This window comes from Phoenix dactylifera, chromosome 16 (assembly GCF_051530095.1).
Source record: "Phoenix dactylifera cultivar Ajwa chromosome 16, Ajwa_hap1_PhDact_Kaust_v1.1, whole genome shotgun sequence".
In the NCBI taxonomy this organism is placed as follows: domain Eukaryota; kingdom Viridiplantae; phylum Streptophyta; class Magnoliopsida; order Arecales; family Arecaceae; genus Phoenix; species Phoenix dactylifera.
The window spans coordinates 21795089-21810544 of record NC_143205.1 but is presented as its reverse complement, the minus strand read 5'-3'; the positions used below and the strand labels follow the sequence as shown (position 1 = coordinate 21810544).

At 36.1% G+C, this 15456-nt stretch overlaps 1 protein-coding gene across 1 annotated transcript; it reads right to left on the bottom strand.

Annotated features, from left to right (window-relative positions):
• Nucleotides 1-414: 414 nt before the first annotated feature.
• Nucleotides 415-15072, bottom strand: LOC103705496 (phosphatidylinositol 4-phosphate 5-kinase 9-like). Its single transcript, XM_008789223.6, has 9 exons — nt 14867-15072; nt 12153-13449; nt 9067-9234; nt 7341-7506; nt 6201-6311; nt 5831-6018; nt 2681-2838; nt 1088-1253; nt 415-894 (listed from the first exon to the last, which is right to left on the bottom strand). The coding sequence occupies exons 2-9, from the start codon at nt 13391-13393 to the stop codon at nt 627-629; spliced, it is 2466 nt and encodes an 821-aa protein (XP_008787445.3). The 5' UTR covers nt 13394-13449; nt 14867-15072; the 3' UTR covers nt 415-626.
• Between the last annotated feature and the right edge of the window lie 384 nt (nt 15073-15456).

Genomic DNA, 15456 nt, shown 5'->3' with positions numbered 1-15456 from the left:
GATGATAGATTTTTAAGCCTACAGATATTGACCACTTCAGTCAACAACATCTAATTTTCTCCAGCTCCAAATCTTTGCTGGATTTTGCATAGCTACTCAGATGCGATCCTCTTTCTCCATTGCCTCATCAAGAACAGTCGAAAGGCTATAGACTATAGACTGGATAAAACAAAAACAAAGGTGATGAAATGGACCGACCAATAAAGCTGAAGCTCGTAGGAGGCACGATGCATGAACAATCTTATAATCAAACATTAGATCTGGGGTACATAAATATGCTCCTTCAATGTGTTGACCGACGCTGATAATCAGTTATCTTATGCACAAGAAAAGAATATCCTAGCCATATGTTTTAAAATACTGATCCTGTCGCCCAAACTACTTTGCAACTCAGATGACCAACTTTTAACAGCATGCACTAAAATACGGAGATTATTACATATAAATATTAGAAAATAAGGCAGCTCTCATCCCCAGATTTCTTGCATGAAAAATGATTAAGATACATTATGACTTGATTCTTTGCATAAAAATAAAAAAAAAAAAAAAAACTGCACCAGTTGTAGTAATATTGCGGACTGTTTCATTATAAGAAATTATGGAAAATTGATGCAACTTTGGACATGCTAGGGGCTTTCGGGGAAGACAGTTCGAATAAATCTCAAGAAGCGCTTTGAGTAGAATACAGGGTCCACTGCTGAAATGGAAAGGGAATCAAATTGAAGAGATTTGTAAGCATGTTCAATCTTCTTAGTCATGTTGTATTCCTGCAAAATGTCAATGATCCCCAGGTAGAGAACCACATCATACACCTCATGGAATAACTGGGTTTTGTCTTCTGGTGGAATATGCTCTGCCCTTGCAGGCATGTTGACCCCAAGCTGGATCTGTAGCCTGGTTAAAGTAACATTTAAAATAAGATTGCCAAATTTCAAATATTCAGGACAACCATCATATTACAAACTAACCCTAGCACACACAAGGCCCGTACCCTTTGGGTTATACTCCTCAGAGAAAGAATTGCATGGTATGGATGTACCAAGCTTCTTAAGGGAGTCGCTATAACAGCGTGAATAAAACAGCTCACCTTGCTGTGCCTGGAAGTAGCAGATCCACTTCCTCAAACCCGGCAGCTGGGGCTCTTAAGCGGCTGCCTCTGATATGAGGACCCACAACAACACTATTTTCATCATTCCCACGTGGAATCAAAACAAGGCCCTGTGGGTAGTTAAAAATCTCGTCCTCTTGAACATCTGAAATGGGAAAATTATTGAAGCAAATTATAATCATTTACTATGCATTGTGGTTTAAGGCCTTTAGGAAGGGACCTATAAATATGCACACAAGAAGTAGATGCTAAAAAGCTCTAATAACATTAAATTTGACATTTTACATGATGACATAGCTATCGCATTCCAAATCCAACAATTCATTTTAGACCCTAAGAAATAACACTTCAAGCATTCCATGGTAAGTACACTAGTTTCAGGTTTCTCAGCAAGTAAAAGCTACAAGCAGCAGCACTGAAAGGATTTCAATACTATCAACAAGTCACACAATGTGGCACATGACTAAAAGGATCACTAGTCTCTTGTGCTAAAAGGATCACTACAAAACTCCTTTGGTTTTCTAGCAAATACACTGATTCAAGAACCAAAAATAGATTTATGATGATCTTAGAACCAGGACAGCACCCCTCACCTGAACTTTCAATCTCAAACATGTCCAGCAATTGGGAGTGGCATAGTAACTAGATTAAAGAAGATTAGAAGAGCACACTACATTAAGTGAAGACTAATATATATAAGAGAAATATTTTGCCATCATCATGGTGCAATGAAAGCAGAAAATTGGAAAACAATAATATACAGTGTGGATACTACACATTAAGTTACAGCAATCTGGTAGTATAGAAAAAGTGTTAACCTCTCTACTTATTAGAATCTAATATAACATGCACTAGTTTCCAGCATTTAGATTTTATATTGAGCCAGTTTTTGATATTCTGGATGCAAGCAATTTAGAAAGTAATGTCTGAAATGATCTTAGAGAGACATCATCATTTGAGTAAATGGTTTAAAGTTTGGTGTTTTTCACTCAATGAAGATTTCGCAATACAAATTCTTCGGTTCCCTAGATAGAAGCATCTCTTGTAATGTTCAGCAATTTGATATCCTTATCTTCTCAGTTCCAACAAAGCATGCATGCTGATAAGACTTGTTAAACAGATTGTCAAGTATGAAAATGTATTATCAAGCGAACTGTGCATATATCAGAAAAAAAAATCCAGGTAAATAGCATAGGTGAGTCTCATTAAGCACTAGCGCAAATAATTGTTTGCCCTGTTATTCAAGCATAATATATTGGACTTCTTTTGGGAACTCTCCTTGTTAACTTGAGATTTTAAGTCTTTCAATTGGAAAAATTAGCAACAATATGGAGAAGAGAACAAACTCAATTTTCAGTGTCTACTATCAATTCTCTCAATGATAAGACCAGCTTTTCTTCACCTTCCTTCTGCAAAGTTTTTCATCCTAGAAAATAGCAGAAATGCTTCACCCCAACTCAAAAGCAAGAACTTTATTTTCCTGGTAGTTTTAGTAGCTTTTCTTTCACAAATAGGAACAAGTTAAATAAAAGCAGATAAACTAATCCTAAATATTATTATGAGTGCCATCACCTTCCTCTGAAAGGACAGTTAATCTGTCTGCCATCACACTTTGACAATAGGATAGATGCGATCGCCAATGCTGGGGAGCTCGATAATGGACACCTAACAATAGGCTGTAATCCATTATACTTTGCGTTTCTAAAAATTTGCTATCAATCTCAATCTGCCTGCAGGAGAAATTGATAAGAGTATGGCAAACATCTAAAGGTTGTATAGAAACTAAAAATTCAAATAAAATATTCAAAACCACATACAAAGGCAAAGGAATACCACCATAATGAGATGCTAAAATCTTGCATTCAATAACGGAATGCCAAAATATACATACAATTAATGGTATTGGCACTATACATGCATGCATGCATACATGCATACAAATATATATATATGAGCAGACATCTACAAGCACAGGATGTTACATATCCAGGTTTGAAAAGTCCAGAACAGGTACTAGAAAGTTGCTGCTCAAACTTCAAATAATGTTCAAACCATGAAGAACAATGTGTTCGTGAATTGTGAATAATATATATATATATATATATATATATATATATAGACACACACACACACACACATCTACATCCACAGGATGTTGCATATCCAGAAAGTCGAGAACAGGTACCAGAAAGTTGCTGTTTAAACTTCAAATAACGTTCAAACCATGAAGCACTAGGTGTTCGTGAATTGTGAATACTTTACATAAATCTGGACGTAAATCTATCAGGTTGCCCTTATTAATAGTTCTTCTGGTAAAATCATAATTTTCGATTAGTCAGTTTATGTATTCTATTACTTGCAATTATTAAAGCTATTTGGAAGAAGCTGATTCTATCGTCACATGGCAAATTAAAAATACAAACAATGCCTGCCTGTTTAAACACAGTTTGACTATCAAGTCCTTGCAGGCACTGGCTCCAAATGTCTTATGGATCCATTGGCTCCTTTGAATCTGAGAATATCTAATTTCCAATTTTACACCCTTAAGTTGTAATAACAAGAATGTCATTCAACTAGCTCGTGATGTAGTCTTCCATGAGCATAGAAAGTACATTTGCTTTAAGTATCACTTTGTCAGGCCACGGTCTATACACACTAAGAATTTTCCTATCTCAATGCATTCCAGATGCCACATCCTTCTCAAAAAAAAAAAAAGAAAAAAAGTGGGACACCATTGAACACTCAAAAAAAAGTCACTTTGTGATGCAGTTTTGCTATTTCATATCTGAAAATCAAATATCTTCTCTGCAAGGGTTCAACATCTGAGGAAACACTTTAATTGTTCAATAACACATGATAGACTGTAACACATAAAAAAGTCATAATCATAATCACCTAACTTTAACTATTTGGGGTCAGCTTTATATATCCTCATCTGCCAAGTATTTCGACCTAGGTAGGGATGTACATTGGGCCGAGCCACAACCCATGGCCCGCTCAACCTAGCCTGCATTATAAGAAGGTTGGGCCAATATTTTTATAGGATGGCCTGAGCTCAGGTCACAAACTTTTGGCCCAATTTAAAATCATGCCAAGTTTAGCCGGTGATTTGTAAGCCCAATAGGCCAACCTAGTCTGGCCCCATAATTATATAGCATGTACATAAATATTTGGCATATATATTATACAAACATAGGAAAAATATAAGACTGAAAAAATTGTCTATCATATAAGACATTAGTTCTTTAAGGAGTCATTTTTCTAATCAAGAATTGTATATGATTTTTTGATATAGATTTAGAGTTATAAATGACTATAGAAGGAGAATAAGAGGGATAATTTTCAAATTTTCATTTATTACTAATTTGGATTGGTCCGATTTCTATCTGCACTCACTTGTAACTTGTTGAGCTGAGCTTAGGCCCATGCATGTTTGGTTAATTAGGGGCTTGGGCTGAGCTAGGGCTAGGTGTCTAGTAACCTCAGTTCAGTTTGAGACCACCTATAGCCCAGACCAATTTGCCCAATGTGCATCCCTATATCTAGGATCACCTATGATGTTATTCTAAATTTCTCCATATCCTTTCCGAACTTTCATCCATGTTAATTTAGATCTTCCTCTCTTTTTTTTTACAACCTTCAAGACAAACTAAAATCTCTCTCCTTATAGGAGTCTCCTCAGATCTTCGCCGTACATGTTCCTATCATCTTAATCAATTTTTCATCACTTTATACTTTTTACAACTCTTACAGCTCCTCTAGTATATTCATTTCTTAACCTATCCTTCCTAGTTCTACCATATATCCATCATAACATTCTTATTTCTACAACATTCAATTTGGTTTCTTGTAATTTTTTTATTTTGCGGCACTCTGAACCATACAAAATTGCAGGTCTCCCAAATATGCATCTATTACATAATTTTCCAGATGCACCTCTCTGCTTCATCCAACCAGCTCCTTGTATAATAGATCTAAAATAATGAAAGTCACATGGGGTATCTCTTTATCTTAATTGATATTAGATCTTCATTTCCATTCTTTCTAAATCTATATTCCATATACCATGTATTTGTTCTACTAATTTTAAAGTCCTTATCCCCTCACACAGTCGTTGCCGATTGCAAGCTCAGATGAGAAAGATGGAGGTTTGACGACAAGTTGACAAACAATTGTAAAAATATGTCGAAAACTATGAATCAGATTCAAATTTGATACTACACATAAAAAAATAAAATTAATAATACATTTTTCTTATGGGTCAATCCCCTACCAACCACCCCTCCCCCCCTGAAAGAAGAATCCTTTATCCTATTCCTTCTTTAAAAATTTCTACTTTTCAATCATCAATGAGGTGGGGAGGTGGTTCAGATGTTCTTAGCCATATTTTAATAAAGCATCTTTCATTTTAAATCTTATATCCACTTAAGTTCACTCTATAGATAATAATAACTACATATTATGATAACAAAGGAAACACATGGCAACTAATAATCCAAGTAAAAAGCTACTATACTTTGACTACATCTTAAAAAGGATTCCAATAATGGTACATGTGAACCATAGCATTAAACTAGAGCAAGAATTGAGCATAAAACATAGTATCTTTTCTTTCTTGGAGCCATTGTAACACAGTTTTAGCATTCCAAGAAAAGAGATTAATATACAGGCACGAATGATTGTGTCTGAAAGTATAAAAATTCTTCTAAGAACATTTCTTACTTCAGTAAAGCATCACGCCAAGAAGGTTCCAAATAGAAGCAGTAGTTTAGATCCAAATCTTTAAGTGTTGTGTTCTCATCAATTTCAACTTTGTCCGTAGAGCGTCCCAGGGATGACCCTTTCAAATCAAATCTTCGATGAATTCTCAATTCTGTGCAAAACATGTTTCCCATTACTACGAACCGGAACTGCCATTTAGAGAATGAAAAGCTGTTTTAACTCTGAATGCAACATTGATTCCGAAAAAAAAATGGTATTGCTACAAAGATATGTAAGGGAAACCTATAAAGATGCAGCAACTATGTGCTAAAACTTCCTTTCAAACCCACCTACCAAACCCAAGGCATGTCTAACTAAGAATAGGTATTACCTTTTGCCCACTAGAAGGTTTCACTCTGTGGAGACCAAAAAATTTTGTTATGAGCGTGTTCTCATATCTATGCACGTGATCATAATAATTTGGAAGCATCCGCAATAAAACCTACATAATTATAAACCATTAGTAACTTCAAATTATTCATGATTTTCAATAATGTAATCGTGCAAATATCACACATGCTGATGTGCTAGAAGAGTTGATAACTGACAAATTGACCAAAGAACAGAATATCGAACTCCAGGAAGAAAATAATTTATAGGACAAGCATACATATATAGAAATGGATATTATAGCTTACTAATAATATTTGTAAAACTAAATTCTAGTTTATGCATCATTACAAGAGAATTACTGTTGCACAAAATCAAGCACACGAACTTCTTTTCAATTCGACAAGCATTAGGAACAAATAAAACTAGTTAATTTGCTATATATTATGTCAAACAACAAGATTGAGCTGGACTGAACAGAATCATGGAAATCCAGAAGAAATGGTAAACTTGGGGAAATCAAAATTTTGGGATTCCAGTCTTAATTGCGGCAGAAGTTTAAAGCACTGTTATCCCAGCATATGTTCACGATCCTCCAAAGTAATGATCATATCTCAGAAAAAACTGCCATCACCAGGATAATATGCTTACGATAGCATGAGCATTACTTATTTGATAGCTAAAAGGTTGACTAGGTCTGCTTTTAGCTGGCTGGAACAGAAAAGCTAACTCTGAATACATAGATTCAGAAATATAGTTATCACGTACGAGTGTATTGTCCTATATGGGCATACTATGCTGTACCATATTTGTACCAAATCAAGACTTGGTACAGAGGGTGTATCAAGTCTTGGTACGCCAAACTGACCCCTTCATCAAGCGTACCGACACTGTACCAACATGGTACAGGTAGAGGGTCTGTACCAAGACAGCAAACTTTGATTATCATGCATCAAGTCAAATATGCTTTTCCAATAGCAAATTCATCATGACGAAAAAAAGGTAGATTTATACATGAATTATTGATGCTTTTGGATTTTATAATGTCAAGCAAATCTGATTTTCCTTCAAAATAATTTCTGCTTTTAACTACTATTCCCTGCTACATGTAGATCTATCAGATATTTGAGGAGACAAACACCTTTACTTCAGATTTGCGGAGCGTCTTAATCATGAACCGATCATCTTGAGAAAGAAAAAAGACACTACCACTCTTCCCAGGAGAAGAAAGTTCTCTAAGTGCAGCATTTCCACAGATGGACATCATGTAATCTGCAGCATCTATCTTAAACATCTCCCGCAAATTTCTGCAATCAAGATAAAATGAATATGTGACAATAGACCTTATGATAGCACAGGTTTGCATATGCAAAGATATACCAATATATGCCTCCTGCAATGGAGATGCACCAAACATAATTAGATGAGAAAATGCCATAAGCTGTTTCGAAGCAGTGCAAGAAAAGCTCGACCAAACCAGCCTGCTGAATGATCCAGAACTATATAGATTTTGACCAGCTAGAAATATGCTTGATGAGAGCAACTCTGTTTCCAAAACCAGTTGAACCGCATGGACTAGCCAATCTCAAGTGAGTCAGCCAGGTCAGATCTGCATGGATCTTGTGGCCTTTTTCTAGATGAAAAAAGTAATATGAAGACTGGCATATATGCAAATGGGATGCTGACTAAAATATTTTATATCTGAACAAGCAAACCAACCACCACCTTATTAGCTTTTTTGTCAAATAGAACCACCATAGATAACATAAAAATATAAAATGTAGCTGTACACTGACGCAATCTCATTCAGGACCGGTTGTCTGGACAAGTTCATCAGAAAAAAACAACTTTTTAATTCATCATCTGGCCTAATTCCAGCGACATGCTTTATGGTGCAGAGATTGCTATTCTTCAGACAGGCTTACTCACAATTCACCAGTCCCCTTTCTACTCTGTCTATGACTGCCCTCTGCTTATGCATTGGCATCTGGCTGTCAAGACACGAGGGAAAAGCAGAGAGGCAGATCAGGCCCATCCACTTGCATCATAAAATGGAAATTTCCTCACATAATGTGTTTATGACAAATAATAAAGACCACATAAAATTCTATAGATATATGATTGCCAATATATTAATCAGAATGTTTGTGATAAAGGACCAACAAACTAACATGGGTTCATCATATGCAATAAAAGCCATAAAAGGCCATGTAGAGACAACTTACATATGGTCTGGAATTTACATAAGGGCAGGAAACATCTGCAAAAAGAATGTCAAAACCCCTTTCAAGGTGAAGGGTATCTTCGATAGATCAATTCTCAACTAGCGATCACCCCTCACAAACAACACCCGAACATCAGTATGAGCATCCTTGAAATGTCTAGGGAACCATCAGGCATGTAGTCCTTCAGCCTAAAACTGATTCTTTATGGCTGCCTGTGAGAGTTATTTGTCATTTAGTTGTTTTTTTTTTATGCTATCCGATGGAGCAGAGTCTTGAATGTACCACATGGGGACATTTGCAACTTAAAAATTCTCTTTTATGAAGTGATTGGCTAAGATTTCAATAGGCAAACTAAAAACAAATTATCCTTTATAGGAGGTAAAGAAATTAATGCAATAAAAAGAATGGAATGTTGAAAACAACCACAACTCCTAAAGAACAGATGTCGACTTAGATACCAAGCAATTAGCATAGCTACAGAACAACAATGCAGATTGTATAAGAAATCACCAAAAAAATGTAGATGTTAATAAGTACAACTAGCCAACAAAATGGTGGTAGCCCCTTAAATCTAGTTAATAATAAATAACCTAACAGAATAAAAAAGCAAATGAAAAGTGTCAACTGCACTTCCTTACAAACCTGAAAACCAAGGGACAGTAGTCTTTCCATTTAAAATCTTCTGCATGATGAGGTGGTGTCAGCTGTGAGCCTGCTTTAGGAAAACTCATCCAAAAGCTAGCTTTGGGGCCAAAATCTGATGCACGAACTTCACGCCTTTGTATTGGGGTAATTTTTCCTACAGTATACCTAGGTATTAAAATAAGAAATATTGAGTTTCAGTCTTATGGAAATTTCCAACAACATAGCCAAAATATCTTGAGGATATGTGTGCTGTTAACCAAACAAAATTATCAATATATATTTTTGGATTTCTTAATGAAAATTACAACTAGTAAAATTATGCACATTTTCAAATATAATGTTGGGACTGTATAAATAGTTATGTTTGTAAAGCAAACACTTGAAAAGCATGCTAGTCCATCAAGTCAAACAACCAATTCAAGGATAGCATCAATATAGATGAGCTGGCATTCATACCTCATAAAAGTGATATTTCCAACAAAAAATAGCAACATGAGCAGCAATAAAAACAGCTAATGGCTTTTGAAAGCTTACAGGCCCATTTAGTCAAGGAAACCTGCTAAAGATAGTATGATATTTAATGCTCTAATCTTCGTAACTTTTCACATTCATGTCTCCATAATCTTCATTTCATTACCAATAACAATTAAAGTTATGATGATAAAGCTGATGATAATTATAATGATATTAATGGTACTCATGGCAATGCTGAAGATGAGATCACAGCGAAACAGGACAAAATAATAATCACGAGTATCTTTTAATCATCTCCAGCAAGCAATATATTGCCTTAAATGAGAAAGTCCAGTTAATGCCTTTATTGGTAGAATTAATTTATTCAAGCTGCTTTCTGCAAGTGAATAAATCACACCATCATAACTTTTTTTCATTTGTTGGAAATGCTGAATAATCAGTTATATATTATTACATGTTTTATTTATTTTCATACATCCCTTTAGTGACAGTATTTCCAATCCATGGCTCATCATTTGATGTTTCTATGTATACCATGTTTTCTTCCATTAGTGAACTGCTTCAGAACAATATCACCATGGCATTTGGTCCCAAATTTACAAGGATAACTGCATCATAGCCACGAAGCATCTTCTTCAACTTGTGATATAAGAGTGCTTCACCCACTCATCGTTAAATGTAAATCTCAACTAAAATTAATGCAATCATCCACATCAAGTTTCACTAACTGAATACTAGCTGCCGCTATCATCCATCACAGGACAACTGCAACCCAACACCTCATGAACTTTGAGAGACATCCTTGGGACTAGTGTAGTCAACTGTAGATAGAACAAAGTTTAGAAGAATAGTTGGCAAAAATAGTACTCTCCTCCAAAGTTCACCACCAGATGTCAAGAGCACCTAAAACCAACTTCAATAGGTCTAGACTTACTACTAGTTAACGGCGCAATAACTCCTTAATCACAAATCCAGGGATAACCTTTTTTGTTTGATTTGACTCCAAACTCAAGATAAGAGATTGTTTCACTCTCTTTTCCATGTCTCTAGAAGTCCTATGGTGTCTTCAGTTCCTTTTCCCAGTCACCTATCCTCTTGGCACACACAACTGATCCAACATTGAATTGATTTGACCAGTACTGTGAACCAGCACCTCTTATTTGTTCACTCCTATATCTGTATCACTTTCTTACAGCATTTTAAATATGATTCTCTGTTGTATTCATGTCCTTTTGTTTATTTTATGTTAGAGTGACATTTAATTCATTGTCCAATAAACATCATTGTCATCCATCGTCAACATCCACTTCATAACAAGACAATATGACGCTATTACAATTGAGGGGCTCACGAAAGGAGGTAGACCTTCGGTGTCACCTTGGGGGAAGCCCACCAAAGCAGGATTTCGGGCAGTAGTGGGGGTGGGGAAACGCAGAATTTAGTTCATGCCACGACGAAAATTTTCTTATCTGAAAATATGGAGGCTATATCATTCAAAATGAACATTCCAATGGTGATAATGTGACAATTGAACCCCTAGTGAAACCTACTTATTGAATCTTTTGCTGTCCAGTTTTCTCAAGACACAAATCACAATGACAAATTTAAACAAAAAATTGAGAATGGTCTCCACTTATGTTAGTTAAAAAGCTTTCGGTAACTTTTCTTCAAGGTTTTGTTTATTTGCTTTGATGCCTAGATTATGATGCATGTTAATAAAAGGAATTAATCTCGAATACAGGATTTCCAGCTCCTATTTGTTGTTCATCGAACGAGAGAGAGAGAGAGAGAGAGACTGCTTCAACTCATTTTGTACATGATACAATCATAGTTTCATTAAGGAAATGAACAGAACATGACTGTAATACATATAAAAGCATGCCATCACTAACTGTCCATCAAAGTGGCAATAAGACAATGAGTCTTCAAATTGTGTTTACCATAGTGACTTTAAGTAAAATGTTCATAACAATCAGCATGCCTTTAAATAATGCATACACCACTCATTATTTTGTTTTTTTTTGAAACAAAATCCATTATATTACATATTGTTGATCCATAAAATGGACATCTTATTCAATTATCAAAATTTACACATTGAAAGCTGTTGTGCTTTCTCCAGAGTCTATAGAACATCCCTTGCTCAAGGATCATTTTTTTTTTCCGAGCATGCTTCTTTCTTCTCTGCTGGCAAAAAGAGATGTACAATAAGTAAACTGGCAGAGAAAGGAACAGCTAAGAATTGGTTCATGTTTACCTATTATCTGGAATAGCTTAACTTTGTCATGATTTGCAAACAAAAAAGGCATCAAAAGCTGAAGGACTATTAAGCAAACATAGAGAGTCAAATGTGCAAAATATAATATAACATGCTCATACAACAAGCAGAAAGCTATGCAGCAATCACTTGTAAGTCAGGCCAAGAGGAATTTTAATCAATAGTGCAGCATATATTCCATATAGAACAAATGGCACGTCCTTTAGCAAAAAAAAAAAAAATGGCACGTCCAAGAGAGAAAAAATACAAAGAAATGCAGAATGAATGTAAAGTGATTTTTTTTTTTAAATGTAGTATTGAAAACAGGCAAGGTCAGAGGAGCAACTATTGCCTGATTCCAAGCTGCAAACTGAGCATCAGATCATAGCTTCTGTGACCCTTTATTATTGTCTCCCCAGGCTTCTTTATGTCTCTTGCCAGTTTCTTTTGACGTCTTTTTGCTTTTTTAGAAGACATTGGAAAGCTATTGTTGATTACTATTTCACTGATTAGTACACCTTGCATGTATTCCCGTTCCACGATTGGGACATTTGTATCCGCCACCTTTTCATCATTTTCTAGAACAGATTCTCCTGATATATCATGTCCGATAACTTTTTCAATAGCAACCTCAAGACTCCAACGCCTTTCCAGAGACACATTTTGGGAGCGAGATTGCTGAAAACTTATTAGGCTTCCTTTGGGAAGATTATCAGACAAACCACAACCCGACCCCTTAGTCTGACTAACCTTCATGTTTCCCATGTCAACAGAAGAAGAATGAAGGATACGTGACCCATGGTTTTGCCTTTTCAAATCCGACAACAATGCTCGCTTTCTTAAAGCACTGATGTAAAGCTCCTGCGCAGCTGGAATTTTGCATCCTTTTGGATAAAATGCCCCTTGTCCATCCTTCAAACCCCTAGTCCATGTTCCAACATAGCTGCTACCATCGTTCCAGGTGTAGACTCCAAATCCATGCATCATGCCATCCAGCCAATTTCCTTCATATGTGTCCCCATTTTTCCAAGTAAGAGTTCCCTTCCCTGACATTTTTCCTCCTTTCATGTTGCCGATGTAGATGTTTTCATTAGCCCAAACATACTTACCAGGCCCTTCTACTACTCCCTGAATCCAGGAACCTTCAAAGACATCTCCATTTGGATATGTTTGATATCCCAGCCCATGTTTGAGATTTAACTTCCACCGTCCCTTGTAGGTCAAATTATCTGGACCAATATATGTGCCACTACCATGCATGTAACCACCAGAAAATTCTCCCACGTAAACAGCTCCTGAAGGGCATGTGATCTTCCCATGCCCATGCCTCATCCCTCTTCTCCATTCACCCTCATATATGCAACCATCTGACCAAATGTATTTTCCTGAACCCTCTGGCATGTTGCCCAACAGTGTTCCACAATACGTATCCCCATCTGGAAGTATAAGCTCGCCAACCGTAGAACCAATGTGTGCGCTGGAAGAAAGAGCATCCTGTCCACTGGCAAAACTAAGCAAGTACTCTTTGTCTCCAGCACTTCCGGAACAAGAGGGTACTTCCACATCATCAGCAAAGGTCCCCAGGGCTGACATGCATAAAGTCTAAAAGAATTTGGTCCTTGGCAGATTACAATCTTCGAACAACCACACTAGATTAGGAAAGAAAAGATGACATCAAAAATTCTGCATCACATTACACCAGCTAAAAGAAAATGAAGCAATGGTGCAAGGTATCCGAAATTAAAATTGCATTCTCAAAATGATTTCTCAGTTAATCTCTGTGCAGTCAAAGAAACTATGGTGCAATAAGTATTTAGCACCATCCACTTTACAAGTCTAATTTTTCTTATTCCTATCATGGTCAAACAACACACAAGTGCACTTTTTTGGTTCAGAATTTCTGTTGTTGTTTGGTTATAGGAAATAATGTTATTTGTCCAGGTACAAAAGTTTATTTCAAAACAGATCGCACCTTCAAATTCTGGTTTCTTGCAGATAGGTATAATACTTTCTTGGAAATAACAACTGTTCTGTTACAAAGATATTGACCATCTACCAAGTACCAACAGGTTGGCATTGGAATCAAGCTGAACCAACAACAAACCTATGCTATTACAGTATCTTATATACATATAGATCTTTAAGAATGCTTGCACCAAACCCTCCTTTACCAACCCTACTTTCTTGCTTTCTTAATGACATGATACAAGCATACATCATTTTGAAACACTTTTTTTTTTAACAAAAAAAAATCAGATAAACTGCCTATTTGCCTTTTCTGAGCACACTACTTACAAAGAGTGAGTGCTCATAATATACCACTACATTGTATCCTCGTACTCACAATTCTTGTCATCTACTAATAAAAGAACCCTAAATTGATCGAATTCAGCATCCATTTGGCGCTCATTCAACAGCAATACGGATATAATTATAAAAACCATATAAAATGAAAAAATGAAACGTCAAAAACAACCAACAGGGGATTAGTAATGAATCTGTCATATGTCATTTTAAGTTCGTTTCAAACGGCAAATGAAACTCGACCAATGATCAGTGCCTCCAATAACGAACCAATGCATAGCTAAGATTGGGGAAAGAAAACTCTACTCTTCAAGTAAACAATTTCCAACAATTTCCCAACGAGTATTGAACCAAGAACCCTTCTGTAAATAATTTTAGTCAAGTTCATCTATGACCAAGATACCTTTCTACTTTAACCTCTAAACCTAACCCGTTTCTAAAATCTCCCAGGAATTTTTTATTGAAAAAAAAAAAAGAATCGCAAGAATAACTTCAGAACCATCAAAACAATTAAAAGACGTCCTCCCGATCCCATCTCTACCCCGGGGATTGGTCAAACAACAGTCTAAACCTCTCAAGAATCAAGTATGACTCGTTTCCCCATGCTCCCTCGGTTAAAAAAGTACCAAGAAAACAATGGAATCGAAGTAACAGTTCCTTTACCCTCCTGTCCTCAAGATTTCCGAACTACAGCCGTAGCATCTGCTACAGAAATCACTATTTTAACAATTGCAGATTGTTATAGAGAAAGAAAGCGATTACGGTTTCGATCGGCGACTCTCGATGCGATGGATCTCGAAGGAGATCCGAAGAGCGACGGCGATTACGAGGGCTTCCGCTTCGTCCTCACGAGGAAAGAGAAGTGATTCTTGCGGTGATTTTGGGGTAGAGTCTTGGGAGAGTTGGGGAAAGAAGCCGTGGCCACCGTGGTTTGGGTTGGGGGACAGGAGAGGGATCGTTGTTATTTCAAGCGGTGGTGGTGGACTTTTCAGATTTTGTTTCGCTCCATATGGGAGGGCCCACCTCCCTACGTAGTCCAAAGGTTCGAAACTACTTAAAAAAGGAACTTATGCATCACCCCCTACTCTCTCAAATAATTTCTATTTTTAGAGGTAAAGAGAATGAGTTATTCTTGTGCCTACAAGTGACAAATTGCTAAAAGATTTGATGTGAACCTTGCTGGTTTGAGCTTAAGGGACCTTGTTAATATATATATATATATATATATATATATATATATATATATATATATATATATATATATATATATATATATATATGGTTACTAGCTCTTGAACTCATCTCTTGATATCTATTTTAACTTCCTTTGTTTGTTTAATCACATGTATTTA

What these genes read in the sequence shown, in the direction of transcription:
- LOC103705496 (XM_008789223.6), bottom strand. Translation starts at nt 13,393, where the DNA reads ATGTCAGCCCTGGGGACCTTTGCTGATGATGTGGAAGTACCCTCTTGT. An exon ending in AACCTTCTAGTGGGCAAAAG is followed by an intron (nt 6,019 to 6,200) that starts GTAATACCTATT and finishes TCTAAATGGCAG; the next exon opens with TTCCGGTTCGTAGTAATGGG. An exon ending in AACTGTCCTTTCAGAGGAAG is followed by an intron (nt 1,254 to 2,680) that starts GTGATGGCACTC and finishes TTCCCATTTCAG; the next exon opens with ATGTTCAAGAGGACGAGATT.